The 24,728-nt window shown below is 55.6% G+C and overlaps 2 protein-coding genes across 13 annotated transcripts; one reads left to right on the top strand and one right to left on the bottom strand.

The window, feature by feature from the left end:
• Positions 1-304: 304 nt before the first annotated feature.
• Positions 305-14,886, bottom strand: Tmc6 (transmembrane channel like 6). 5 transcript variants are annotated; one of them, XM_038326471.1, is made up of 20 exons: positions 13,295-14,886; positions 11,893-12,030; positions 11,666-11,781; positions 11,460-11,555; positions 10,824-10,982; positions 9,065-9,170; positions 8,867-8,963; positions 8,451-8,708; positions 7,872-8,062; positions 7,252-7,396; positions 6,409-6,564; positions 6,004-6,155; positions 5,732-5,911; positions 4,672-4,764; positions 4,455-4,530; positions 3,742-3,875; positions 3,566-3,635; positions 3,289-3,367; positions 1,868-1,932; positions 305-711 (listed from the first exon to the last, which is right to left on the bottom strand). In XM_038326471.1, the coding sequence occupies exons 2-20, from the start codon at positions 11,946-11,948 to the stop codon at positions 646-648; spliced, it is 2,295 nt and encodes a 764-aa protein (XP_038182399.1). In that variant the 5' UTR covers positions 11,949-12,030; positions 13,295-14,886; the 3' UTR covers positions 305-645. The 5 variants fall into 5 exon arrangements, with proteins under 5 accessions (XP_038182399.1, XP_038182395.1, XP_038182397.1 ...); XM_038326467.1 differs by having other exon boundaries at positions 3,459-3,635; positions 13,295-14,881; XM_038326469.1 differs by lacking the exon at positions 13,295-14,886 and adding an exon at positions 12,999-13,270 and having other exon boundaries at positions 3,459-3,635.
• Positions 14,869-24,728, top strand: Tmc8 (transmembrane channel like 8). 8 transcript variants are annotated; one of them, XM_038326478.1, is made up of 17 exons: positions 14,869-15,080; positions 15,585-15,833; positions 15,934-16,082; positions 16,298-16,447; positions 16,638-16,723; positions 17,260-17,396; positions 17,642-17,789; positions 18,592-18,762; positions 19,164-19,303; positions 21,656-21,779; positions 22,072-22,169; positions 22,345-22,528; positions 22,652-22,782; positions 22,866-23,024; positions 23,196-23,393; positions 23,528-23,606; positions 23,899-24,322. In XM_038326478.1, the coding sequence occupies exons 2-17, from the start codon at positions 15,673-15,675 to the stop codon at positions 24,151-24,153; spliced, it is 2,370 nt and encodes a 789-aa protein (XP_038182406.1). In that variant the 5' UTR covers positions 14,869-15,080; positions 15,585-15,672; the 3' UTR covers positions 24,154-24,322. The 8 variants fall into 8 exon arrangements, 7 of the variants coding, with proteins under 7 accessions (XP_038182406.1, XP_038182407.1, XP_038182401.1 ...); XM_038326473.1 differs by having other exon boundaries at positions 14,983-15,080; positions 15,589-15,833; XR_005285045.1 differs by adding an exon at positions 24,418-24,728 and having other exon boundaries at positions 14,995-15,833; positions 23,899-24,288.

The following is a 24,728-nucleotide window of genomic DNA, read 5'->3' as shown; positions in this document are numbered from 1 at the left end:
TGATGGTCCCTCCCTCTACCAAGGGGCTTCTTAACCCAAAGCATTGAGTCACCCCTTGAGGGGTCCTTCCCTAAATATGCCCCCATCCTTTGCCCACATAACATCATCACTGATCAGTTCCTCACCCTGGGCACACAGCCAGGCCTTTCATCTTGCCCAGGAAAATGTGGTCACTTCCCCTTTGCTAGTAGAAGACGACCTTGACTGAGCCCCAAGTCCTGAGGTTCCCATGGAAGGCTTGTGGGTCCCAAGCACCTACACATACCTGGCAGGAGCAGGTCACAAGCCCATCCCAAAACATAAATCCAGATTGCAAAACCCATTTAATTAGAATAATAATAATAAAAAAAAAGTTGGGTAAACCCAGGTGTGGTGGCACATGCCTTTGATTCCAGTATGTGGCAGGCAGATCAAGGCCAGCCTGGTCTACATAGTGAACTCAGGACAGCCAAGGCTGTGTAGATAGATCCTGTCTTCAAAATAAATAAATTGAAGAACCTTGGGGAAGGGAGTCCCAGGTAGGACAGAGTCCTTGGAGTAACCCCACATCCTTGCTCCACCATCACCTCGAGAAGTTGGTGACAAAGAAAGTTACTCTAGTGCTGTGTCCTGTAGGGACTTCAGGTCCAAGCCTCTGTTGCAGGGTCATGGTGACTGTCCCCTCCATCCACAAACTGGGCAGATGATGTGGTGGCCTCGGTTCTGCCAGGCCTGCCAGAAAGGAGAGTCAGGGTGGCCCAACCAATGTGAAAGCTCCTCTAACCTGTGTGGCTGGGCTCAGTGGATGCTCCGAGACCCTGGTGTTTCATGTCAGGCCTTCCAGGTTGAAGGCTCTGGAGCAGTGAGGGCCAGGCTGACAGAGCAGCTTGAAGAACTTGCAAGATTACAATCCAGGGATTTGCTGGGGAAAGCTGCTGGGTCACATGAACTGGCCACTTCTACGGTTCAAAACTCTGAACTAGCCGGGCGGTGGTGGCACAGGCCTTTAATCCCAGCAGAGGCAGGCGGATCTCTGAGTTCAAGGCCAGCCTGGTCTACAAGAGCTAGTTCTAGGACAGGCTCTAGAAACTACAGGGAAACCCTGTCTCGGGGGGAAAAAAAAACTCTGAACTATCGGTGACCTTGTGTGGAGCAGCTTGCAGTAACAGTCCCCTCAGTAAAGGCCTGTCATCAATACTGGGCTCAAAACACAGCACGTATATACACCTGCTGTCTGTACAAGGCATAGAGGATGGGCTGTGTGTCTGACCTCGGGTTCCCCTACAAGATAGCCTGAGTCCCATGATGAGTAGAAGTTCTGAGAGTACTCCAGTGCCTTGACCTCACTGGTCTGCAGCTGAGGACCTGTGGACATAGCCTGGGGGAACAAGCCTCAGCCTACTGGGGATGGGTGGACCTCTCTGTGGACGTGTCCCACTCAGCAGGGAGAAACTGTTGTCGGGGTCATTGTAAAACTGGTCTGTGGAACTGGAGAGATGGCTCAGACTTCAAAGGCACTGTCTGCGCTTCCAGAGAACCCAGGTTCCATTCCCAGCATCCACATGGTAGCTTAACTCCAGTTCCAGGGGATCCAATGCCCCCCTGACCACTGCAGGCACACACGGTGCACAGATATACATGCAAGCAAAATACCACCCATACACCTTAGTAGTGCCCCAAAGTGCCTCTCCATCCCCAAGGGTGTCTTGAGTACACAAACCCCTGCATCTCAGAAGCCCCCGTCCCAGCTCTTAACTGTGGGGACACAGAAGGCAGAGGTGAGGCAAGCCAGGAACCGACTCCTGAAGCCCTGGTGTACCTCACCACTGCAAAGGGGCAGTGCCACTTCACACCACCCTCCTTCCCCTCCCACAGGCCTCTCCATCACCTGCTCTGCTCCCCCTCGTAAACAGAGTGAAGCTTGTTGATCAGGAAGATCTTGTCCTCTCCCTCCTGGAAAGGCCAGAGCACAGCATGAGACGACAGAGTTGTTCATCCCTCCACCCTAGAGTTGGCCTGCTCTGGACTTCTGCGGAGCTTGTGTAGGAAGTTCAACATCACAAAGAACAGAGTTAAGAGGTCAAAGAGGGGCCCAGGCATCGTGGCCCACACCTGTCTCAGTGCAGGAGGCAAAGGCAGGCAGATCTCTGTGAGGGAGACCCGAGCTTTATAGTAAAATCCATGTTAGGCAGGGGTTACTCGGTAAAGCCATGCCTCAAAAATCAAAAAGGTCAAAGAGAAAGGGATATTTGTGATCCAAGCCTAGCAATGAAGGTAAAGAGAAGAAAGCCGTGAGCTAGCCTTACACAGGCTCCGCCTCTGCCCTAGACAGGTCGTCTTCCTACCCTACCCCCTTTTTCCCTTCAGAAAGGGTCTCATGAAGCCCAGGCTGGTCTCAAATTCAGGTAACTGGGGATGACCTTGAACCAGCTCAGTTGCTGCGATTTCAGGCCTACACCACACCTGTCTCCTTAATAACAATGCTTTTAGTCCTGATCCCAGCTGACAGCCATGTGCATACACAGAGATACCTAGATCATGAGAAAAGCGTGTGAGCCCAGTGTTTCCCACACCTAAAGCAGACAGCAGGCTACCTGCCAACTCCATCCCCAGGCCTGACCACTTCCTGCCTACTCTCTGCTTAACCCAGTCAAGAGAAGTTGCTCCCACTAGTCTCAGTACTCAAACACCTAAGACAGGAGGATCACTTTGAGATTAAAGTAAGACCCTATCTCAAAAAAACCAGGGCGATGGAGATGGATCTGCAGAAAAGCTCCCCGCTGCGGCTAGAAGCCCAGCAGAAATCACCCTGAAAAGGTGGCTTACGACAGCAGAACCCACAAAGAAGTGGGAGAACCAACTCCACACACAATCACTAAAAATAAAATCTAAAAATTTAGTCAGAATGCACGCCTTTAATCCCAGCACTCAGGAGGCAGAGGCAGGCAGATCTTTCGAATTTGATGCCAGCCTAGTCTACAAAGCAAGTTCTAAGACAGCCAGGATTACACAGAGAAACCCTATCAAAAAAAAAAAAAAAAAAAAAAAAAAAAAAAAAGATTGGAAATGTAGCTCAGCTGGTGGAGTGCTTGCCTAGCACACAGAAGGTCCTGGGTGCAATACCTGATATCACATAAACAAGATAGAGACCAGAAATCCAACATCATCCTCAGTATACAGGACAAACCTGGGCTACAGAGTGGAATCCTATCTCTAAAACCAAGAGAACAAGCACAGGTGTGCCAAGGGGAACCCCACACGCTAGGTGCACAGGTGGCCAGACCCAGAAACCACACAGGCAGGACTCACGTTCCGGATCTGTTCCTTGAGTAGGCAGATGACCTTCCTTTGCCCTTTCACCACCTGGATGTTGAGGTAGATGACAGCCCTGAGGAAACGAGGGCTCAGGCTGAAGGCTGATGGCAAGACCAGAGCAGCTTAGGGCACCACCTCAGGCCAGCCCCCACCTGCGAACTCACAGCAGCAGGGCCGACACCAGGAAAAGGAAGAAAGTGTTCTCCACCAGGAAGTGGTGCAGCCAGGGCAACCAGGAGCCCCTGGAGCCAGCACGCTCCAGACTACGCACCCAGACTGTGCCTGCCTCATACATGGTGTTCAGAGTTCGGAAGGGACCACAAGTGCTTGAGGGCTTCACCCTGGAGAAGAGAGGGACAAGAGACCCTGAGGCAACAGTCCCACTCTCGGCTAGGACAAGGTGTGTCCTGTGTCACCCCAAAGCCAAAGAACTAGGCCTCTACTCACTGCCAGACAGCATAGCAGAGGAAAACAGCTGCGCCCAGGAACGATGGGAAGCAGAGCAGGGTGAGGAAGACGGTGCTCATGTGTGATGCCAGCCAGGGCCTGCGAGGTGCCTGGCAGTTGGCCATCAGGCTTGCCTAGGGACAAAGACTGATTTCCATTCTGCCAAGGTCACCATGCCCTACCCCCAAGCACCTTTCCCCCATCCTCTTCTAAGAGTATGATTAATATGGCCTGTCAGCCTGACTGGATCTAGTATCACCAGGAAGACAAGCATCTGGGCATCCCTGTGAGCGGTGTAGTTCCTAGTCAGGACAGGCAGAGACTGCACTCTAGGTCTATGCTGCCCACGTCAGCCTGGTGAGTACACCAGCCCCAGTGTGGATGGCCAGAGCTGGTGGGGACCAAGGTCATGGCTGTCAGCCCGAGCACACCAACTGAGAAGGACTCAGAGTCACTCCCAAAGGACTGGGGAACCAGCAGATGTCTCCAGCCTGCCTAAGATAGGACTGTCAGGAAGGGGCAGCCCAGCGTAGCAGCAGGCCCAAGTTACTGCCTTTTTTTTTTTTTTTTTTTTTTTTTTTTTGCCTCAGCTGTTTTGGAACTTGCTTTGTAGACCAGGCTGGCCATCAACTAAGAGACTGCCTGCCTCTGCCTCCCAACTGTTGGGAATTCTGGGATTAAAAGTGCCCGCCACGACTCTTGGCTCACATTACCTTTTTGACATAGAAAAGGAACAGCAGCCGGAGTATCTGCACTGCGGGCAGGAGCGGTGAGAACAGGACACCCAGCCTAGGGACGGTGGCAGCAGGCAGGGCTGGTAAGTGTCTTCCCAACCTGAGCCACCCACCCAGAACCAAAAGGCTGCTGCTGTGGCCCAGGGAAGGAAGGCAGTGGCTGACAGCCAACCGGATGTAGATGAGAAACTCTCACCAGGTCAGTGTCTGCCCGTAAATCAGGTCCAGAACATTCCTAGCAATATCAAACTCGGGCTTCTGCCTCCTCTTGAGCTTCTCAGAGATGAGCCTGAGAAGAGGTCAGGAGTCCCTGAGAGATGGGCAGGGAGACCCTTATCCCCAGCGCACCAGGGCAGGGGCCACCTGCACCAGTGCAAGCTAGAACCCAGCAAATGTCAAGAGAGACAGAGCCATCTGGGCCTAGAGGCTGTCACCACCACTCACTCAAGCTCCTCTGAGCCCCTTCTCTAAGAGACAGAAATCTCAGCAGCATCAAGTGTTGTAGTGCTTTAAAACAAAACTAACTGGAATGCACAAGGCGGTGCATGCTTGAAATTCTCAGGAAGCTGAGGCAGGGGGATTTCTGAGTTTGAGGCCAGCTTGGTCTGTGTAGGGAACTGTAGGCAGGCTGGGACTACTTAGAGACCTTAACTCAAAACAAACAAACAAGAACTTGTGGGTCAGGTGGCTCCGCTGCTCAGAAAGGTGAGGTAGAAGGAAGTTCAAGCCAGCAAAGGCAACTCAACAAGATTTATCTCTAATGAAAAGGGTGGGGGGCTGGTAAAACGGCTAGGCACGTAGGTAAACATGCTTACTGCCAAACCCAACGCCCTGAGCTCAATCCCCAAGACCCACATGGTTAGGAGAGAACTGACCTCCACACTCCCCAGCACACGTGTGCACACATGCACAAAAACACACAATAAATAAATGTATAAGAAAAGTTTGAAAAAGGGTACCTTGCTTTTCAACTACCATTAAAGCCATGCATTCTCAAAGAGCACTCAAAAAGCCAGACCCCACGACATGACATTCTGACGACGCCCCCTCCCTTCTCCCTTCCTGTGTCTGAGCAACACTGAAACCATTTTCCTTTCCGATCTGAAACTACCCTACATCCTGCCGCCCACCACCCTCATTCGTGCGGGGACCTCCTTCTCACGGGCTGGTGGGGGTAGCCGAGCACACATCAACCTTCCCCACCTGTCCCTGACAGACCGAGGGCAGAGTGGGAGGGCTAGGTGGAGCCTCCTCACCTCCACACCAGCTCCCCAAAAAGGGAGTCCAAGAGCATGAAGATGAAATCCACGACCAGGAAGCGGTACAGCTCCTGGCCCACAAACTCCTCCCAGCACCCGTCCTGCAGTGTAGCCACCCTGTGGCCCAGCCAGTGATAGCAGAGCACGCCCAGGACAGCCGTCTTCAGGATGAGACTCCTGTACAGGGAGAGGTTGTGAAGGCTCGGGGAGGACGGGCAACAGACGCTCCAAGAAGCCCTACCCACCAGCTCATGCTCCCGGACACATACCTGCAGATGGCCATGTACACCTCCAACACGGGGGAGTCATGCCGCTCCAGGGTGGCCAGGCCACAGAACAGGTAGGAGGCACCCAGATTAAGGGCACTGACCACCAGGGGCAGGGCCAGCAGCCCCACCCCCTGGCCGCCAGCAGCGGGTCTCTATGAGGACAGAGAGGACTCAGTCAGAAAAGGCACACAGGGACATGTTCGCTGTTGTCCTGTGGGAGCAGGCACTACAGGAAGGGTCTGGCTGGAAGATGGGAGCAACATGCACGTAGCACCTCCCTCCAAGACATGCAGCTTGCCCCAGGCTTCAGTTCCAAAGACACAGGAGCCAAGGAGAGTATGAGAACCATGGGCCTAGCAGGGTTGTGGGGGTCTCAGCCCTGGGACGGTCTGTCCCTTGCCTTACCTGCATCATGACCTCTGAGAAGGTGCGGACAGCCGCTGCACAGCCCATCGTGGTGCCCAGACACAGCAGCCCTCCCAGAGCTAACATGGCAGCCTGCCACAGCTGCCCACATGCACTCCGGGGGTGCTTCTGTAGTTGCCACTCAGCCAGCAGCTCCTGCAGATGCCAGGTAGCGTGTCCCTATCACTGGATCCCAACACACAAGGCAGGTTGCTCAAGCCTCTCCCTTCCCAAGAGAGGCCCAGGCCACACCTTCCTCTGCTCAGGGAGCGCAGGATGGCTGCCACCTTAGGGCCCTTTCTCATCCTTTGGCCACAGCCTAGTCTCCAGACATCCCCAGTGCCTAGCCTGTGGCCTTCGCCCCATTACAACCAGAGCCCCCAGGATGAGGACATCTGTCCCCAGTAGGAACTCCCATGAGTCACAGCAGCACGAAACCCAGAAAGGAAGAGAATTCCCATGAAGCCCAGTTGGCCCTGGGACCCTGAACCTTACACAAAGGATCTGACCTCAATGCTGCAGGTTCCCCTGTAGTCCTAAGCCCCTGACTACCGCAGTCATTAAATGACTATAGAGGAGTCGTTCTTAGCTGCAGCTGATGGCTTCAGGATAGGAGGACAGAGTGCCACACAGAGCAGACCCCTGTCCTCCTGGCCCAAGCCTAAGCACACGAGAAGTTTCTGTAACTTCAGCCCCTTCATGTCCCTGGAGCTCGAGGGGGCAGGAGCATCAGACCTGCCTGGACACTGTGGGGAAGACCACCAGCTCGCAGACACCACTCCAGTATCCGGAGAGGATCCAGGCCAGGCCCGCAGGGCCATGTGTGGGTAGGTAGCTGCTTACCTTCAGCTGGGTGCAGATGCTGTCCTGCTGGACACGGGAGGCCCGCTTCTGAGTCACCTTGTAGTCCCAGGAGCAGAAGACCGTAAGAGCATGGATGCCTTTGGTGCTGCCGACCCGGTAGCTTTCCCCGAAGGAGTGGGACATGCTAGCAAGCAGCGGAGACAGGAAGTGAACAGGAGGGACAGGTAGACGGGTGGATGAGCAGGTGAAGGAGTGGATGGGTGGGTGGATGGGTGGATAGACTGGTAAGAGGGTTGGCCAGCAGGTAGGTGGGCAAATGGGTGGATAGAGGGATGGATGGACTGACAGAAGAAAGCACTAATAAATGAGGGATGAGGATGGCTAGGTGGATAAGTGGGTGGACAGATGGACAGGCAGGTTGATGGGTGCACAGATGAATGAATGGGTGTGAGGGGGAAGATGAGTAGGTATATGGGAGAAAAGACTAATCGAGAGAGACGGGTAGAAGGCAGGTAGATGGATCAATCGGTGGGAACACGAGGAGGTAGATGTGGGGAGACGGACGGACGGGTGGGCAGACAAGGAACTAGGTATAGATGGAGGACCAATGGGTGGAAGGATGGGGCTCAGAGCGAGGGCCACGTGGTTGAGGCCAGTACCTGTATACCAGAGTGATGCAGGTAATGAAGAAGGTGGCCCCCACCGTGAAGAGGTAGGCCAGCGGCATGTTATAGGGCAAGCTGCCCAACCTGGGGCTGCACCGGCCACTGTCCCGTGAGGAGTCACATGACTGGCTCAGCGTGCCGTTACTGTAGTAGCTGTAGTACATGACCGTGTGTGTGAAACAGCCCTGTCAGGAGGTCAAGCAGAGTCAGGGATCCTCCCTTTCCACCAAGCCCAGCGTTCTCAGCCTCCCTGATGCTGTGATCCTTTGATTCAGTTCATGTTATGGTGACCCCCAACCATAAAATTAATTTGTTGATACATCATAACTTTAATTTTGCTACTATTATAAATCATAATGTAAAATATCTGATAATCAGGACACCTGATATGCAATCCCCAAAGGGGTTGTTACGATCCATAGGCTGAGAACCAATGCACTGCCCTAGCCTTCCCTGAGGCCTCCAGAAGGAGGGGAAGCCACTCATAGGGACATCTAGGAACAGGCAGGAGCCCACCAGGGACACTGGGACAGGACGGGCACAGTAGGGCATGGCGGGAGCTGAAGACCTCACCCTGCCTGTGAGGAGTTCTAGACCAGAGCAGGCAGGGACCGGGTCTGGTGGGTCAGGCGGGAAGGCAGCCTGCACACCCACGAGGAAGCCCAGCAAAGGCAGCAACATCAGCACATTGAAGGCCAATAAGGTCTTGAGGAAGATGAAATAGGAGAGGACGCTGGAGCCAAACTGACCGCCGATCTCCTTCAGAGCGTAGCGCCATGGCCTGGCAGCATACAGTCCTGAGACCAGTACCAGCCCCAGGCTGTGCAGAGCCTGGAGGAACAGCTGCAGGTCAGTTCTGAGGGCCGGTCCACCAGGACAGATCATACCCAGACCCAGGAAAAAAGTAGAGTTAAAGTCCCTTGGCAGGACAGCAACAGGATAGGGTGTCCCCCACCCCAAGTCTGCCACACCCACAGCAGACCTCGTACCAGAATGCAGCTGTATCCAAGCCTGCTGCAGCAGGAGAAGGCCCCACCTCGGTCCTGCGGGCTCCTCCGCTTTCCCTTTGGGCTCCAACTTTTCTCTCTGGGGACAGAGACAATGCCTAGACCACAAAAGCCTAGATTACAGAGGACTGTGGCTGCCTCCTGGCTGAGGGAGGCCCCCCGGGGCCATGAGGCACTCACCGAAGCCAGCGCTTCTCACCCAGGCTCAGAGGCATGTTCCGGACCATGTGGTCCCGCTGGGCCACCGACAGACCCTGAAGCTCCTTCACTAGCAGGCTCCGCTTCTCTGCCCGGAGGAAGAATCCCTCAGTGCCCAGCATCCTTCCTGCTGACAGCCAGCAGCCCAGCACAACCCTCCAACACCCTCGCCCCTCATTCTCCTACCCCTCAGACCCAGGAGCCCCTTCTCTCATCCCCACCAGATCCTGGCAGCCCTGAGGCCAGTGCTTCCCAGCTGTGATCAGTCCTCGTAGAATGGAGGGCAGGGTCTGACCTGATCAAGGTACCCTGGGACTCCTCATAAAGGTGGGGGGAGGGATGGAGAGATGGCTCAGAGGTTAAGAGCACTGGCTGCTCTTCTAGAGGTCCTGAGTTCAATTCCTAGCAACCACATGGTATCTTACAACCATCTATAATGGCATCTGGTACCCTTTTCTGGCCTGCAGGCAAACATGCGGACAGAACACTATATACATAATAAATCTTTTTTAAAAAAAAAGTCTCAGGTGTTCTCCCTCATATTAGGAGCCATAAGCCTGTTAGATGAGCAAAGCCACAAGGGAACGTGGACAGGTTAGCACTGCCTCCTCTCATGGCCGCTGTGATGTCAGTGTTAAGTGTCAACTTGACAGACTCTAGAATCACCTGAAGTGGGTCCCTGGAAACGCCTGTGAAGGGTTATGGTGTTATTCTAATCAGTGTGGGAAGCCACACTTAAACTGTGACAAGAATTTTCCCTGGATAGGGGACCCTGGACAATATAAAGTGAGGAAACGAGCTGAGCCCCAGCAAGCATTCATTCTCAACTGTGGATGCCAGGGACCAGCTGCTTCGAGCTCCTGCCACCTTGACGACCCCGCCACCCTGGACCACGGTGCGAACTGAGCTGAGGAAACCCTGGCTCCATTATGCTGCTTCTGGCACAGCAGTTTATCACAACAGGAAAAGAAACCTGTTGCCACACTTCCGGCCCCACAAAATAGACAGGCGCCAGCCCATGGGGGGAAGTTCCCTAACTCAGAATCAACACATAAATGACCTTCAGAGGCAGGAGGATCTGAGTTCAAGGCCTTGACCCTGTCTTCAGTCAGCAGGGGCTGGAGACACAGACCGGTGATAGAGAGAGCATCTGCCTAATACAGTTCCCTGGGTCCCATCCACACAGAGGGAAGATGGGGGGATGGGGACGGGGATGGAGGCGGGGTGCAGAGAAGAACAGACAGCCAAGAAGAAGGTAGAACATGGCCAGGTGACAGAGTAAAGGGAAAAGCTGGGGCAGTCAGCTTGAACTTGGAACCCTTGCCACTCTAACCCACTCAACCCCCACCATCGGGAGCCTCTTCACACTGTGAATGACGCCAGGTCTGCTCCTGCCCGGGGGAGGGGGAGAGGGGGCTTGGCACTTGCCTCCTCTGCTCCAGCCCCTTTTTCAGGAAGCCTCCCTGGAGCCCGAGGCTGGGCCACTCCCAGGTGGCTCTCCTGCAGTGTCTTCTCTGAATGTGCCTGTATCTGAGTGCTCACCCAGCAGGAAGAAAGCTCCTAAGAGCTATGACTGGTGTACCGACCACCATCACAAGCTGGAAGCCTCCCAGCACTCAGTGATGGATGTGGGGTGCAGGGAGCATGCTGGCCCTGGAGGAGACGTCTGCAGCTCTTGTTTATACCTAAGGAACCTCACAGCCAGGCAGCCCTCAGGCAGCAGGCTAGGTCGTTCACTTACCATCCTCCTCCAAGATGGTGTGGTCCAGCTCCAGGTCATAGAGGCGAAGGCTGGGCCGGGCAGAGCGTATCACGTTCCCCAGCAGGGGCCGGCTACTCCTGCGCCGCAGCCTCACAGTGCGGTTGTAGTACTGGGAGATGATGGCCCCTCGGCTGCGGCCTTGGAAAACAGTAGCAGGGTAGCAGATGGCAGAGACTGGACCAGCCTCACATCCCTCTGGACAGTTCTTAGCACCAGGCCTCCCTGCCCGTTAGCCTTTCCCAGGGGTGGGGGAAATGCCTTTACCAGAAACCCAAGAGCCTTCGTTTGTTTATTTATTTTTGAGACAGTTTTTCTGTGAAACCTGCCTGTCCTGGAACTCTGTAGACCAGGCTGGCCTCAGACTCAAGAGATCCACCTCCTCTGCCTCCTGAATGCTGGGATTAAAGGCGTGCGCCATCGTCTGGTCCCAAGAGCCTATTTTTACCCCATGACAAATGCCATTATGTTGAGAATCCAGCAGGGGTGTGTGTGGCACAGGGCTGTGCTGAGCTCCAGGCCTCAACCACAGGGAGGCTGGGAGCCCAGAGGAACTAGGTTCAGACACCTAGGCTGGCGTCAAAGCCAGAGCAAGGGCAGAGAGAGGGTCCCACTCACCAATGGTGCGACTAGGCATGCTGGCCAAGATGCGGAGAGTGGCCGTGCTGTGCGTGGGGGCACCTTCAGGCCTGGGGAGGGTCTGGTAGCCTCTGTCTAGGAAGGATGGAGACAACGCAGCTGTCTCATGTTACAGGACTATAACATGTAGGGCAGATATTCCCAGGTCCTGCCCACACCCGGTCACAGAGCAGGGCTGAGCTCACCTGGAGCCAGGGGCAGCAGCTCCAGACCCTCCTCGGCCACCCGAAGACTCTGCTCTTGAATGAGCCGGTGGAAGGAGTCGTGTACTTCGCTCTCTTCGTAGGGGCTGGGCTCCAGGCTGCCGGGGAGGGGGGCATGTGAGAACCCATGCTCCTGTCCTCCCCCACTCCCAGAAGACTTCCCATCAGACAGGGTGAATCATCCCGACCACCAGCACCGGGGTACTTACTCCTCATCCCCCGTGGTCTCTGGGACATTGAGGACTAAAGTCAGTGGCTGAGCCATGGCTGTGGTACACCCTCAGCCCAGCTGCAGCCCTAAGGGAGCTCAGAGACTAGAGCAGCCTATGGAAGCCCAAACAGGCCATCTGTTGAGACAAAACCAGCTTTCAATGCCTGGCACCCATTCCCTGGGGGCCCAACACACACACTTACTCACTACAGGAATCTCCACCCTGCCCCCCCTTCGACAGCTAAACGCTTGGTTAAACAAATGGCCCCAAATAACATTCTCACCAGTAACCGGCTATGGGGAAGGAAAGCAAACAGGAAGGAAGGGTGAGGCGCAGTTCCCCATTGGCTTCCTAGATGTCAATAGTCCCGGGGAAATGGTAGAGGTCTGTGAACACTACCCCTTCAGGTCAGTTCTCAGTCGTGGCCCTAGGGCTTCAACTCTCTCAGAGAAGAGGCTGGGAAGTTTAGAGGACTTCCCTGTGCCCGCCCTATGACCCCAAAGTGCTCTTTTGAGCAGGAAGCGCTGCCTGGCAGCCGCAAAGCCCTGCCCCTAGCACCGCCCACTCCACACACAGGATTCTTTGAAGCCCACCCCCAACGCTCGGGTCTGGACGCTCCGAGGTTCTCCAGTCCACGGGAAACTGCCTCCCTACATTCCCAACGCAGCTTAAAGCTGGAGGAGGGAGCTGAGCCCACACAAGCTCCCTTTGTCCGGCTCTGCCACCGGGCACAATTGCAACCAGAGCATTGTAAGGGGCTCATTGTCCTCCTGGCCAAAAGCCCTAAGGGAGGGCGCGGCGGAAAGAGCAACCAATCCCCTGACTCCTGCAGGATCTCCCCCACCAGAAGGCAGGCTCAGCCCTGTCGGCAAACCCTCTCCGTCTTCACTTAGGGGACTCGCAGTTTTCGGAGCGCTCTCCCGACGGCCGAGAGTCTCCACGAAACACCGATTCGCGCCAGGCACGCCCCCGCCTGCGCTGCTCCAGCCTGAAGCCAGTCACGAATGGAAAGCAGCCAGGCAAGGTGGTGCCCGCTTAGTTTCCGGGTCCCCTCCCTGGCCACAACACTTCTCAGGCTCAAGCCACCCCAGGCCACCCCACACCTCTTCTCCACAAGATGCTGGAAGTGCTCTGAGGCTCCAGGCCCGGAGTCCGGATCTGCTCGGGCCTCAGGTCTTCAGTCCCTCCCGGGGCCGGCCAGGTGCGCGCAGTTCCGGGACGCAGTTCCATCCTGCGCCCTGAGCCAGACCCGGAGAGGCCGACAGCCGCAGCTCCCAGGAAGCTGCAGCGAAGGTGTCACACACACACCCCCCCCCGCGGGAGCAGACACTCCCACAGCCGAGCTGCGACCCCAGGCGCCTAGCTGGACGGGAGGTGCCCCGCTCCCCAAGTGGCTCACCTGTGCGCGTACCCGCCGCGGGCAACCGCGCAGTCTCGGCTTGATCAGCAGACGTCATTAACAGACAGTAATTAAGGTCCAGGGGGCAACCTTTGATAGTTCCCAGGCTGGCAGCTGGAGGTGGCCCCACTACCCGCCCACGTGGCAGCGGGCCCAGCAGGTCACGTGACTTGCTCCCGCCCGCGGGTAGGCCCCGCCCATCCAAAACAGTGCCCTGTGCCCGCCAGCTTCGGACTCCACCCTGAAGTCTGAGCAAAGTGGGCGCAGCCGAGTATTTGGATAGATACGATCCCTAGGTGGAGCCCCTAATTTTTGTAGGACTCGGTTTCTCCAAGTTTCTAAACGGGTCAGTATTTCCAAACCCACTCACGTCCCAACGTTACTTACCAGTCCTCAGCCACTCCATGAGGGATTGGGTAATCCCCTCCTCCCAGCCTCGGTTCACTGCTCCCCATCTCCCACTGAGGAAAGGGGTTACCGCCTCCTCTGCCCTGGGCGTGGTGTCTATTTCTGAAACTGGAGTTCAAGCCGCTTCCGGTACCCACCGCCCCAAATGCTACGCTGATTGCCTGGTTTTCTGTGACCCAGACATAGACCATGGCCTTTCACAGAGGAAATTGAGGCTGGGAAAGTTCCACCAGCCTCCCGGTGTCACCAGCTGGAGCAGGGGACTTGGCCACCAGATGCTCCATAGAGCCCCCTCCCCCATGTGACGGGCAGGGTGGTTATGAGAAGGAAATAGAACGAAAAACGAGCCCCTGCCCCCACAAAAGCGTGTGGTGACGCCTGATATAACAGGGTCCGGTTGAGCTGGGAAGTGGAAGGGCAGTGACAATTCTCAGCAACTGTCCCTGTGTGGCTGGGTGGGGCATCCTGACCTGCAGACCCAACCCTCCTCAGCTCCCCTTTGCACTGAATACTGAATTTTGCATGGCTTCTGGCCCAGCTTGAAAGCCATTTCCTGGGGAGCCTTCCTGCATGAACTTTGTGGAATAACAGAGGCGCTGCTCAGGGACGCAGGGAGGCTCAGGGAATCCAGAGCTGAGAAGAGAAAGCCTTAAAGGAGGTGAACAGGGAGGAAAGGCTAGAGCTCACTGGCCAAGACTCCTCAAGGTCTAGTCGGTGACGGCTCAGAGTCGCTTCCTGAGCACTTAGGCTGGGCTTGGCGCCAGGGCATACCGTAAAGGGAGGGCAGTGCCTGCTGCCGTGAGAGCGGCAAGTTCAGAAATAACGTGCCAGCAGGGAGTAAGAGTGCAGGCCTTTAACCCCAGCCTTGGGCTGGTACCTCTGTGAGTTCAAGGCCAGCCTGGTCTACACGGTGAGTTTCGGGACAATCAAAACGATGTAGTGAGACCCTGCCTTGGAATAACAAAAAAGAAAAGAAATAACGCCAGGTTCCAGAGAGCCAGCAGCTGGGTGTTCTGGCAATGTCACGATCACACTCTCTGGGGCGACTGCAGAGGGCAGATAACGGGTTCCTCTGCGACTGAGCAGGAAGGGGAGGGGAAGAAAGCAGGTAGGTAGAGTTGGTGCCCACCACGCGCCTCTCACCTGTGCCCTCCCGCCCCGGTGCAGGAAGTGCACACAGAGGCAGAGGAAACTGCGGGGAAGGCGGGAGTGGGTGGAGGGGAGGAGACGCTGCCCCCGGAGGGGGAGTCCTGCCACGTGACCCCACTCCACTCCCTCACAGCCCTGTCTGGTCCAGAGCTGGTCGCACAAGGGAGCCTCTTGGGGAGCTTGGTCCCTTGCCCCTTCGTGAGCTGCCTGATGTGTGGAGAAAAGGACGGTGAGAGGGGAAAGAATTGAGGTCTAGGGGCTGGACCAAGTCTATGGCTTCCTCTGGGGTGGTTTGGGGGTTCCTCCTTTTCTCGCTGTTGGGGATGTAGCCACGCCTTCTATTCTGGGTCCCTTAAGGAGGCTGGGCAAGAAAAAAACACACAGAAGGGGCCCTAGCACATTCAAAGCTGGGGTGTTGCAGGAAGGGAGATTCTAGGAGCTGTTGGGGTTCAGGACAGTGTTCCTATCTGTCAATCTGCACATGAAAAAGAGTAGGGATTGTGTTTTTCCAAAGGTTAAGGTTTGTGACAGTCAGCCTTCGCTTTTGCCAGCGGTCTCTCTCTCTCTCTCTCTCTCTCTCTCTCTCTCTCTCTCTCTCTCTCTCTCTCTCTCTCTCTCTCTCTCTCTCTCTCTCTCTCTCTCTCTTTCCTGGAGACCCTTCACCTCATTTGACAGGCTGGGAGACCTAGGCCTTGGTCAGAGGTGGAGGGGGCTTTTTTTCACTTGGGCCAAGGCAGGGCCAAGGCGAAGCTCACCACCCGGCGCCCCTCGATCCTCCTGAGAGCAAGGATCGTGCTTGTCTGTCCCGCGCGCCCGCTGGGATGTTCCGCCAGTGGTCGGTGCAGTCAGGACCGGCCCCCCGACGGCCTGGATCCCTTGCGGCAGCTGAGGAGCTGTGGGAGGAAGAAGTGGAGCGGCTGTGCGCCTCCCGGGAGCCGGTACGGATGCTGCCCTACGCCATGGCCGACAGGCGCTTCATCCGGTAGATACTGGCTGAGCCGCGGTGGGGGTGGGGGCAGCCCCCGAGGATGTACCTGTCAGATGGATGACTCAAGGGCGCCCCCATCACCACGTTCCCGCAGGGAACTGCGGGAGCCCGAGGGGGTAAAGACCTCCTGCCGGCAGCGGTGGTGTCGCAGAGGGCAGGTGGCCCGACAGTACCTCAGGGAGGCTGCGCAGAAGCTGGCCCATGGCTTCGGGCTTTGGGAGGGAGCGCTCTACGAGATTGGGGGTAGGATCCTATACCGACCCTCACGTCCCACCTCCCTCCATCCTTGTACGGTCCCCTCAAATTCCTCCCGTGCACACCTTGATGGGTGTCAGCACTCAGAGGGTTATTGGAGATACTGCACTGAAACCCCAACATTGCCATGGGCTGGTCCCGACTCACACAGCCCTGGGAGTCTCCGCTTGGGGGGCTTGTCCCTCCCGACTTTTCTCCCATAGGCCTCTTCGGGACCGGGATCCAGTCATACTTCACTTTCCTTCGCTTCCTGCTGCTGCTCAACCTGCTGACCCTGCTGATGACCACCAGTTTCATCCTGCTGCCCCTGGTCTGGCTGCGCCACCCTGAGCGAGGCCCTGCCTTGAAACTGAGTGAGTGTTGGGATTGCCCTGACCCTGTGCACCTCAGCCTGGGCATGCTGCATGGGCTAGCCTTGGACTCTGCTTGACACTACCTTCTGCACATACAGCCTCAGTGTTAGGCAGATGCAGTGGAGTTGGAAGGTTGAGTGTCACGTGTGTCTTGGGGACCCTGTTCTGTTGGTCCCCTCTTCCCACTCAGCAGGCCTCCAGTGCTCTGGCAGCCACCTGTCCCAGAGCGGCATTCCGAAGTTCCACAACCCACTTTGGAATATTTTAACGGGCAGGGTAAGTGGGGTCTCTGCTGTCTGTGTGACTGTGCTCTAGGGCATCTGGGAGACTCTAGTCAGAAAGGACCCCTGATCCTCAAGAGACATTTTGGCTTTTAAGGGAGAGTCTTACACAGAATGGCCAGGCCAGATATAGGGGCATGGTGACATGGGTCCATGAGATATAGAACGCAGCTTGGAGCAAGAGACAAATGGGGAAAGTGTCCAAACCTCTGAGATAAACACCACACACGCACACACACACACACACAACACACACCAATTCCTGGAGGCCACTGGTGTCCTGGACCCAAATCTGTATGACCTGGGCAAGTCACCTAGCTTCTTTTAGTGCCTGTAAAGCAAGGATACTTTAGGCCCGGCACAGTGGTAAATACCTGCAAACACAACACTTTGGGAGGCTGAGGCAGGAGGATCACACGCTCAAGGCCAGCCTGGGCTACGTAGGGAGATCTTGTCCTTCCTTGTAGGACAAGCACTCAGAACAGGGCCCAACAGTCCACCTGCGTTCACACACCCTCGCTGTGTCCCCAGGCCTTCAACAACACCTATCTCTTCTATGGTGCCTACCGGGCAGAGCCAGAACACAGCTCAGCATACAGCATCCGCCTGGCCTACCTCCTCACCCCAATGGCGTGCCTGCTCCTCTGCTTCTGCGGGACACTGCAGCGGTGAGGAAAGACCCCATGTCACCTACAGGCCTCCGTCCTTGGCCATCCTTCCTGGAGCAAAGCTAGCAGACAGATCCCTGAGCAACGAGGCTCACCTGGCCCCCAGCCTGCCTCCCATACCACGAGGCGGGTGCTGAGCTACAGGGATCCCTGCACGGGGTTTCTGAGGCCAGAATCCCAGCCAAGCCACTGCCAAGGGTGGAGCATGGAGCAACTCCCACAGCAATCCTTCTTGCGTCCCCCAGGATGGTACAGGGACTGCCACAGCAGCCACTCCTGGGCCAGGGCTACAGGGCGCCCCTCAGCGCCAAAGTCTTCTCGTCCTGGGACTTCTGCATCCGGGTGTGGGAAGCTGCCACCATCAAGAAACATGAAATCAGCAATGAACTGAAGGTATGTGGGAGGCAGAATGTGTGTGTGTCTGTGTGTGCATGTGTCTGTGTGTGTGCATGTGTCTGTGTGTGTGTATCTACGTATGTATGTGTGCCTGTGTCTGTGTGCGCATGTGTCTGTGTGTGTGTGTGTGTCTGTGTGTGTGCGTGTCTGTGTGTGCATGTGTCTGTGTGTGTCTTGTGATGAAAGTGGCGGGTGAGGGGCTGCAAAAGCGTGAACAGGAGTGGCCAGATGACTGTATGAACTGGCTGTGTAGGAGAACATGCAAATACTGTAAGAATGTGTGAGCCAGGCCTAGTGGTAATCCTTGCACTTGGGAGGTGGAGGCATGGGGATCACTGTGAATTCAAGGTCAGCCTGAATTACTTGACAAGCTCCAGGTCAGTCAAGGATACATAGTGAGACCCTGACAGAAAACAGATGAATACGTAAATACGTCTAGGTATGATGTATATGTCTGTGACCCTAGCACTCGGGAAGCTGAGGCAGAAGGAATGCTGAGTTCATCACTAATCTAAGCTACAGTTGTATAAGTGCCAGGCCAGCCAATACTGTGAGACAAGACAAGGGGTTGGCAGGACAGCTCTTCAGGTAGATGGCCCTGTTCTGAAGCCTGCTGACGTGCAGTTTCCAGATCCTACAGGTTGTGCTATTACCTCCCTATGTACACCATGGCATACACACACACACACACACACACACACACACACACACACAGTGTAAAAAATCCCAGCTACAAAAGGTAGGTGTGTGTGTGTGTGTGTGTGTAAAATGCTTCAGGACCCCTCCCCCCTCCCCTCAGGTGGAGCTGGAAGAGGGCCGCCGCCTGGAGCTGGCTCAACAGCAGACCCGCACCCAGAAGGCCTGTCACCTGCTCTCCTACCTAAGGACCAATGTCCTCATTGCACTCCTAGTGGTTGGAGCCATCAGCGCCATCTTCTGGGCCACCAAGTACTCACAGGACAACAAGGAGGTGTGAGACAGTATATTCGTTCCTTTTTAAAAAAGATCTGTTTATTATGCCTTTTTAATTATTTCTTTTATGTGCATTGGTATTTGGCTTGTATGTATGAAAAAATATGAGGATGTTAGATCCCTTGGAACTGGGGTTAAAGGCAGTTGTGAGCTGTCATGTGGGTGCTAGGAATTGAACTCAGGACCTCAGGAAGAGCAGCCAGTGTTCCTAACCTCTGAGCCATCTCTCTAGACCCCATGTTTTCCTCTCTTTATGGTTTGCTTGCTTGCTTTTCTGCTTTGAACCATGAGAGGAGACAGGTGATCCCACTTTGCAGACAAGAAAACTGAGGCTCAGGCCAAGGCCCTACGCATGAGCTGCGCCCACAGAACCCTGACCACCCCTCCTGCTCCCGACAGGAGTCCCTTTTCCTGGTGCTGCAGTACCTGCCCCCTGGAATCATTGCCCTGGTCAACTTCCTGGGTCCCCAACTGTTCACGGTCCTGATCCAGCTGGAGAACTTCCCTCCCAGCACTGAGGTCAACCTCACCCTAATCTGGTGAGTACCCAGGGTTGCAGCATCGTGGTCCATAAGAGTCCTGAACCGGGAGACTCTCATATTTACCATTACACCAAAGGGGAGGTGGGCAGTGCTTCTAGAACATTCAATCTGAGGCTTTCCCTGAAGGGAGCAGAGAGCCATTCCGAGGGGTAGGGATGCTGTTTGGCCAGCTGTGAACACACTTTGCAGTCTGGTGATTCGAGACACAGCTCCTGTGAACCAGAAGGGCTGGACACCTTCCCTTGATGACTGTCACTCACTGCCGAGGTGTCCTGGCCAAGGTCACTCTCATCCTCCTAGCTCTGCCACTCCTTCTGGATTCCACTGTGAGCCCCGCTCTGAGTATTCCCCATGGGACCTCCCTGTGCCTTGCCTGCTTCACGAGCGCCTCTCACCTCTCTGGGTCTCGCCTTCTTTCCCCCTCTGCTTCCCTCGTGGTCAATTCTGATTTGCTTTGAAACATACATGGAAAACAACTCTGTTTTTGTCCAAACTGTGCCAGGCACAGTGGCATAGCCCTAACACTTGAGGGGCAGAGGCAGGAGGGATCACAAGCTCAAAGCTAACCTGGGTTATGCAGCAAGAAGCTGTCAAAACCATCAAAATCTTAAGGGCTGGCAGGATGGCTCGGTGTGGAAAAGCACATGCCATGCAGCCTGGCAATCTGGGCTTGGATCCCCGGAACACGTGTACAAAGCCAGATGTGGTGGCACACATCTGTTACCACAGCACTCCTTTGTTGAGATGGGAGAGAGACAGGAGAATCAGCTGGAAACTCTTGGGCCAGCAAACCTAGAGTACACAATGCAGCCATGGAAAACAGAAGCCAGGTATAGTGATGCACACCTTTAATCCCAGCACTGGGAGGCAGAGGCAGGCAGATCTCTGTGAGATCTAGACCAGCCTGGTCTACAAGAGCTAGTTCCAGGACAGGCTTCAAAGTTACAGAAAAACCCTGTCTCAAAAAAACAAAAGAAAGAAAGAAAGAAAGAAAAGAAAAGAAAAGAAAAGAAAGAAAGAAAGAAAGAAAGGAAAACAAAGGTATTCCAAAGGGTAAAAGATTAAGAAATAAGATCCCAGCCACCCTTGCCTCTCAGCCCCTGTTGAACTGGAGACCCTCTGTCCCCAGCTGTTCTAGCCACACATACATTGCAATTGTCCAAGTTACAGGCATGTGGTGGCTTCAGGCCATCAGACCAGTGTGGCCCTGACATATGAAGAAGCTACACATGGGCATTTGTTACTGAAGCATAAGACGCTGAGCAGTGGGACTGGGAGATAGCGTAGCCATGGAGCATGTGCTTGGCATGAAAGAGGGGCCAGAGCTCACCTCCAGCACCCGTGTAAAAGCTGAGTGTGGTGGCACATGCTTGTCACACCCCACATCCCATGCCAGTGTTGGGGTAGGTGAGATGGGTAGCTGCGCATTGGCCAGTCTGACTTGAAGCACTAAGCTTCATGTTCAGCGAAAGACCCTGCCTCAAATAAGTTGGAGGCTGGAGACCAGGTCCAGAAGTCTCCAGTCCCATTCCCAGCACCCACATTGGTGCTCACAACAGCCTGAAACCCTGACTCCGAGGAGTTCCAGTGCCTCTGGCCATCGCTGACAACAATATTCACAGACACGTACCCCCACACAGACATAAAACACACAGTTTTAAAAATAAAAAGAGCACTCCAGAGTCAGACAGGCAGGTCTCTATTAGTTTGAGGCCAACTGGGTTCACAGAACAAGTCCCAGGCCAGCCCGGGCTACATAGGGAGCCCCTGTCTCAAAGAAATAAACAGGCAAAAAAATAAAATGTTTAAAATGTTAAGTAGAGAGCAATAGAGGGAGACACCTAACGTCAAGCTCGGGGCTCCACATGCATGTGAGTGTACTCAACACAGAGGGGGGGCAGGTGTGGTGGTGCCCCCTTTTAATACCAGCGCTCACAGGCAGACAGACCTCTGCAACTTTGAGGCTACCCTGGACTACATAGTGACTTTGGGGTCAGCCAGGGCTAAAAAGTAAATAAAAAGGAAGAGGAAGGTGTCTCCTGAACTGAGGCTCTGAGGACCCAGGAAGGCGTAGACTTTCTCCTGCAGGACTCGTCCAAATAAACCATAGATCTGGCAGCAGGAAGGAGAACTGACTGGGACAGTATTTCCCACACTAACTTAGAGGCAGGATCCATTCTCGTGAACCACGTAGACCGAGGCTTGAGGAACTCATTTTGAAAAATACCGGTGGGAGATGAAGCAGGCTGGAAGGAGGCGGTGTTGAGCCGCCAGGTCTCAGACACCAGTCATTCTATGACCTGGACAGAGTCCCAACCCACCTCTGATGCATCCCCCACCCGCCCTCAGGTGCGTGGTGCTGAAGCTGGCCAGCCTGGGGATGTTCTCCTTCTCGCTGGGTCAGACTGTGCTGTGCATAGGCAGAAACAAGACCAGCTGCGAGACCTACGGCTACAACGCCTGCGAATACCAGGTGGCCACCCATCCTTCCCCACAAAGCCCCACCTCAAACTCCGAGTCCGATCCCTTTCAGTCCTTGTCCTTGCCCGGGTCTGGCTTTCGTGAGTAGCTGGAGGCGGAGCTGCCATACCATGGCGTACCCCCAGGGGGCGCCCTGCACCACACCCCCAGAGGTGCATAGCTCTCCTGGCTTTGGGAGTCGCCCCAGCCACCAACCCACCCCCAACCCTGGCAAGCGGTGGTTGAGGAAAGAGAGTTCGGAGGAATGTGGGAGTAGTGATGGGTCTCTTTCCTCTGCACCCCAGTGCTGGGAGAACTCGGTGGGCGAAGAGTTATATAAATTAATCATCTTCAACTTCCTGCTCACCGTGGCCTTCGCCTTCCTGGTCAGCCTGCCTCGGAGGTGAGCTACATGGGGGGCACCGCAGGGGACAGCTAGAGGCCACTGCCAAGCATGAGCCAGGTCTGTCCCCATGAGTAAGGGTGAGATGGCCCATAGGGAAGACCCGCGTGGCTCGCATACCCTTCCCGCCGGGAGTGGACCCAGATCCTACCCGATCCTGCACTCCCCACTCCAGGCTGTTAGTGGAGCGCTTCTCAGGCTGGTTCTGGACTTGGCTGGACCGGGAGGAGTTCCTGGTGCCCAAGAATGTGCTGGACATCGTGGCTGCGCAGACTGTCACCTGGATGGGCCTCTTCTACTGCCCCCTGCTGCCGCTCCTCAACAGTATCTTCCTCTTTCTCACCTTCTACATCAAGAAGGTGGGAGCTTGGGACAGGCACCGGAAGGCTGCTGCATCCTGATTCTGCCTTCCCTTCCCGGGACCTCAGACTCCATGGTCCGCAAAACACCCTGGTAAGTCCTGTTATCTCGCCCACCTCCAGTACACCCTCCTGAGGAACTCCAGGGCGTCCCCAAGGCTGTTCCGAGCCTCCAGCTCTACCTTCTTCTTCCAACTGGTCTTGCTCCTGGGCTTGCTCTTGGCTGTGGTCCCTCTGGCCTACGTGATCAGCAGGTGATGGGGGCTGGCCGCTGGGAGGCTGGTCCAGCAACTCCTACCCCAGACCCTCACAAACCTGTCCGTTCCCATCTCTCCAGCACCCACTCCTCCTGGGACTGTGGCCTCTTCACCAACTATTCAGCCCCCTGGCAGGTGGTGCCAGAGCTGGTGACCCTCCAGCTCCCACTTCCTGGCCAGCGTGCCCTCCGGTACCTCAGCTCCCACGCCTTCAGCTTCCCTCTCCTCGTTCTGCTCAGGTGACTCCAGACAGCAGGGACCGGACCGAGGGAGAAACCCAGTTTGCTTTCCTTACTCAGGGGTGGTGTACACCTGGGCATCTCCTGATAGTGTCCTGGGGTGCAGGAATCAGGGAAATGGCTCCAAGACAGGTGACCTGAGGGCAAACTGTAGGCCTTCTGGACTCCTAGGAGCCCCTGGCCAAGCAGCCTCACCATGCTGGAGCTGTTACAGCGAGGGAGGAAGGGGAGTCTTCAGATAACACAGCGTGCACAGAGCTTTGAGATTGAGAGGGTAGATCCGGTGTGGTGGCGCACATCGGCGATCCCAGCACTTGGGAGGCTGAGGCAGGAGGATGGCTGTGAATTTGAGGACACCCTGCTTACAGAGTGAGCTCCAGGACGGCCTGGGCTTCATGGCAAGACCCTGTCTCAAAGATAGAGACTGGGGGACGGGGAAGGAAGTCAGGCAGCGACGACTGTGGCCTGGGAGGTGACTGACCTGCACTTCTATCTGCTTTAAGCCTCGTCCTGACCGTGTGTGTTTCCCAGTCCCGGGCGAACGCCAGAGCCATCCAAGGACTGCGGAAGCAGCTGGTGTGGGTGAGTGACTGCGCTTCTGACAAACCCTTCAGGAGTGTGGAGCTTGACTGGCAGCCTACTTCGGTGGAGGCGTGGCCTTGGGTTGAAGCAGAGCCTTAGGTTGTGGGCGTGATCTGGGGCGGGGCTGGGACTGTTGGAGGCGGGGCCGTGGTGCTGCCTGGTCCTTAATTAGGGGCCGGGCTTCGAGGTGGGCTCCGGCTGCAGTGAGAACATCCTCAGACTGCCTTGTGGGCGTGGCTTATGGCTATGGTTTGCTTAAAGCAAACCAGCTGGTCCCTTATTTTCCCTGCAGCAGGTCCAGGAGAAGTGGCACCTGGTGGACGACTTGTCGCGGCTGCTGCCCGAGCTAAGCCCGGAGCCCGAGTCCCCTCGCTCTCGAGCTTCACGTCCGCGGTCCTTCTGCCCCGGATTCCCGTGCCCAGGTTCACCCGGCCCCAGGACACCCCGGCTGGGACCCTCCACCAGGCTGAGTTCCTCGAGCCCCGGAGCCCCCAGTGTCTCGGTTCCTGTCTCCAGATTTCACTTCCCTAGCCGCACAGAGATGTAGCACCGATCGCCCCACAGCCCACCCCACCCCCAGCTCTGCTGCAGCTTCCTCCGGTGCCTCCACTCCCATCCCTTACCCAAGGATCCATAGTCTCAGGAGCCACTGCCTACAGCTGGCCCCAGGCTTCATCCTCAGGTCAGCAGGAAGAACATGAGAATGTCTACCTCTATTTTATTGTCTAATCCCTTCAAATGTTTGATTGAGTGTTTTATAGTGTACATATGTATATCAACTCATGGATAAAATTAATGTACTTTTTTTTAGAAGAATTCAAATTTCTTGGGAAGGGGTTCTCAGAAGTGTTTGTATACCTCTCTCCATGACGCTGCAAGCCCTGGTCTGGAACAGGCTTCCGGGCACTGAGGGCTCTTCGGTGCCCCCCACATTGTACCACCCACCTGTGCTCAGCAAGTGGCCAGGCCGGAACTTGAGCCAGATACATGGCCTCCGAGACACACTAAAGTGGAATAAGGTCTGGGTCACGCCTGATCCTGAGAGTGACTTGCTGAAGTTGAGTGACATCTGGGTCCCTTGGGGAAAACAAGCAGCACAGAGTTCACAGCCACACCTCTGCC

This window comes from Arvicola amphibius, chromosome 4 (assembly GCF_903992535.2).
Source record: "Arvicola amphibius chromosome 4, mArvAmp1.2, whole genome shotgun sequence".
Taxonomy (NCBI): Eukaryota; Metazoa; Chordata; class Mammalia; order Rodentia; family Cricetidae; genus Arvicola; species Arvicola amphibius.
The sequence above is the reverse complement of the archived record's forward strand: the minus strand, read 5'-3'. Positions and strand labels throughout refer to the sequence as shown.

Excerpts from the sequence above, each read along its gene's own strand:
- Tmc6 (XM_038326467.1), bottom strand. The coding sequence starts at position 11,948 with ATGGCTCAGCCACTGACTTTAGTCCTCAATGTCCCAGAGACCACGGGG. Across the intron at positions 11,556-11,665 it reads GCTGCTGCCCCTGGCTCCAG|ACAGAGGCTACCAGACCCTC; the intron begins GTGAGCTCAGCC and ends CATCCTTCCTAG. Across the intron at positions 3,876-4,454 it reads TCCTTTTCTATGTCAAAAAG|GCAAGCCTGATGGCCAACTG; the intron begins GTAATGTGAGCC and ends CTTTGTCCCTAG.
- Tmc8 (XM_038326478.1), top strand. The coding sequence starts at position 15,673 with ATGTTCCGCCAGTGGTCGGTGCAGTCAGGACCGGCCCCCCGACGGCCT. Across the intron at positions 17,397-17,641 it reads TTCTGCGGGACACTGCAGCG|GATGGTACAGGGACTGCCAC; the intron begins GTGAGGAAAGAC and ends TGCGTCCCCCAG. Across the intron at positions 22,529-22,651 it reads TCACCTTCTACATCAAGAAG|TACACCCTCCTGAGGAACTC; the intron begins GTGGGAGCTTGG and ends GCCCACCTCCAG.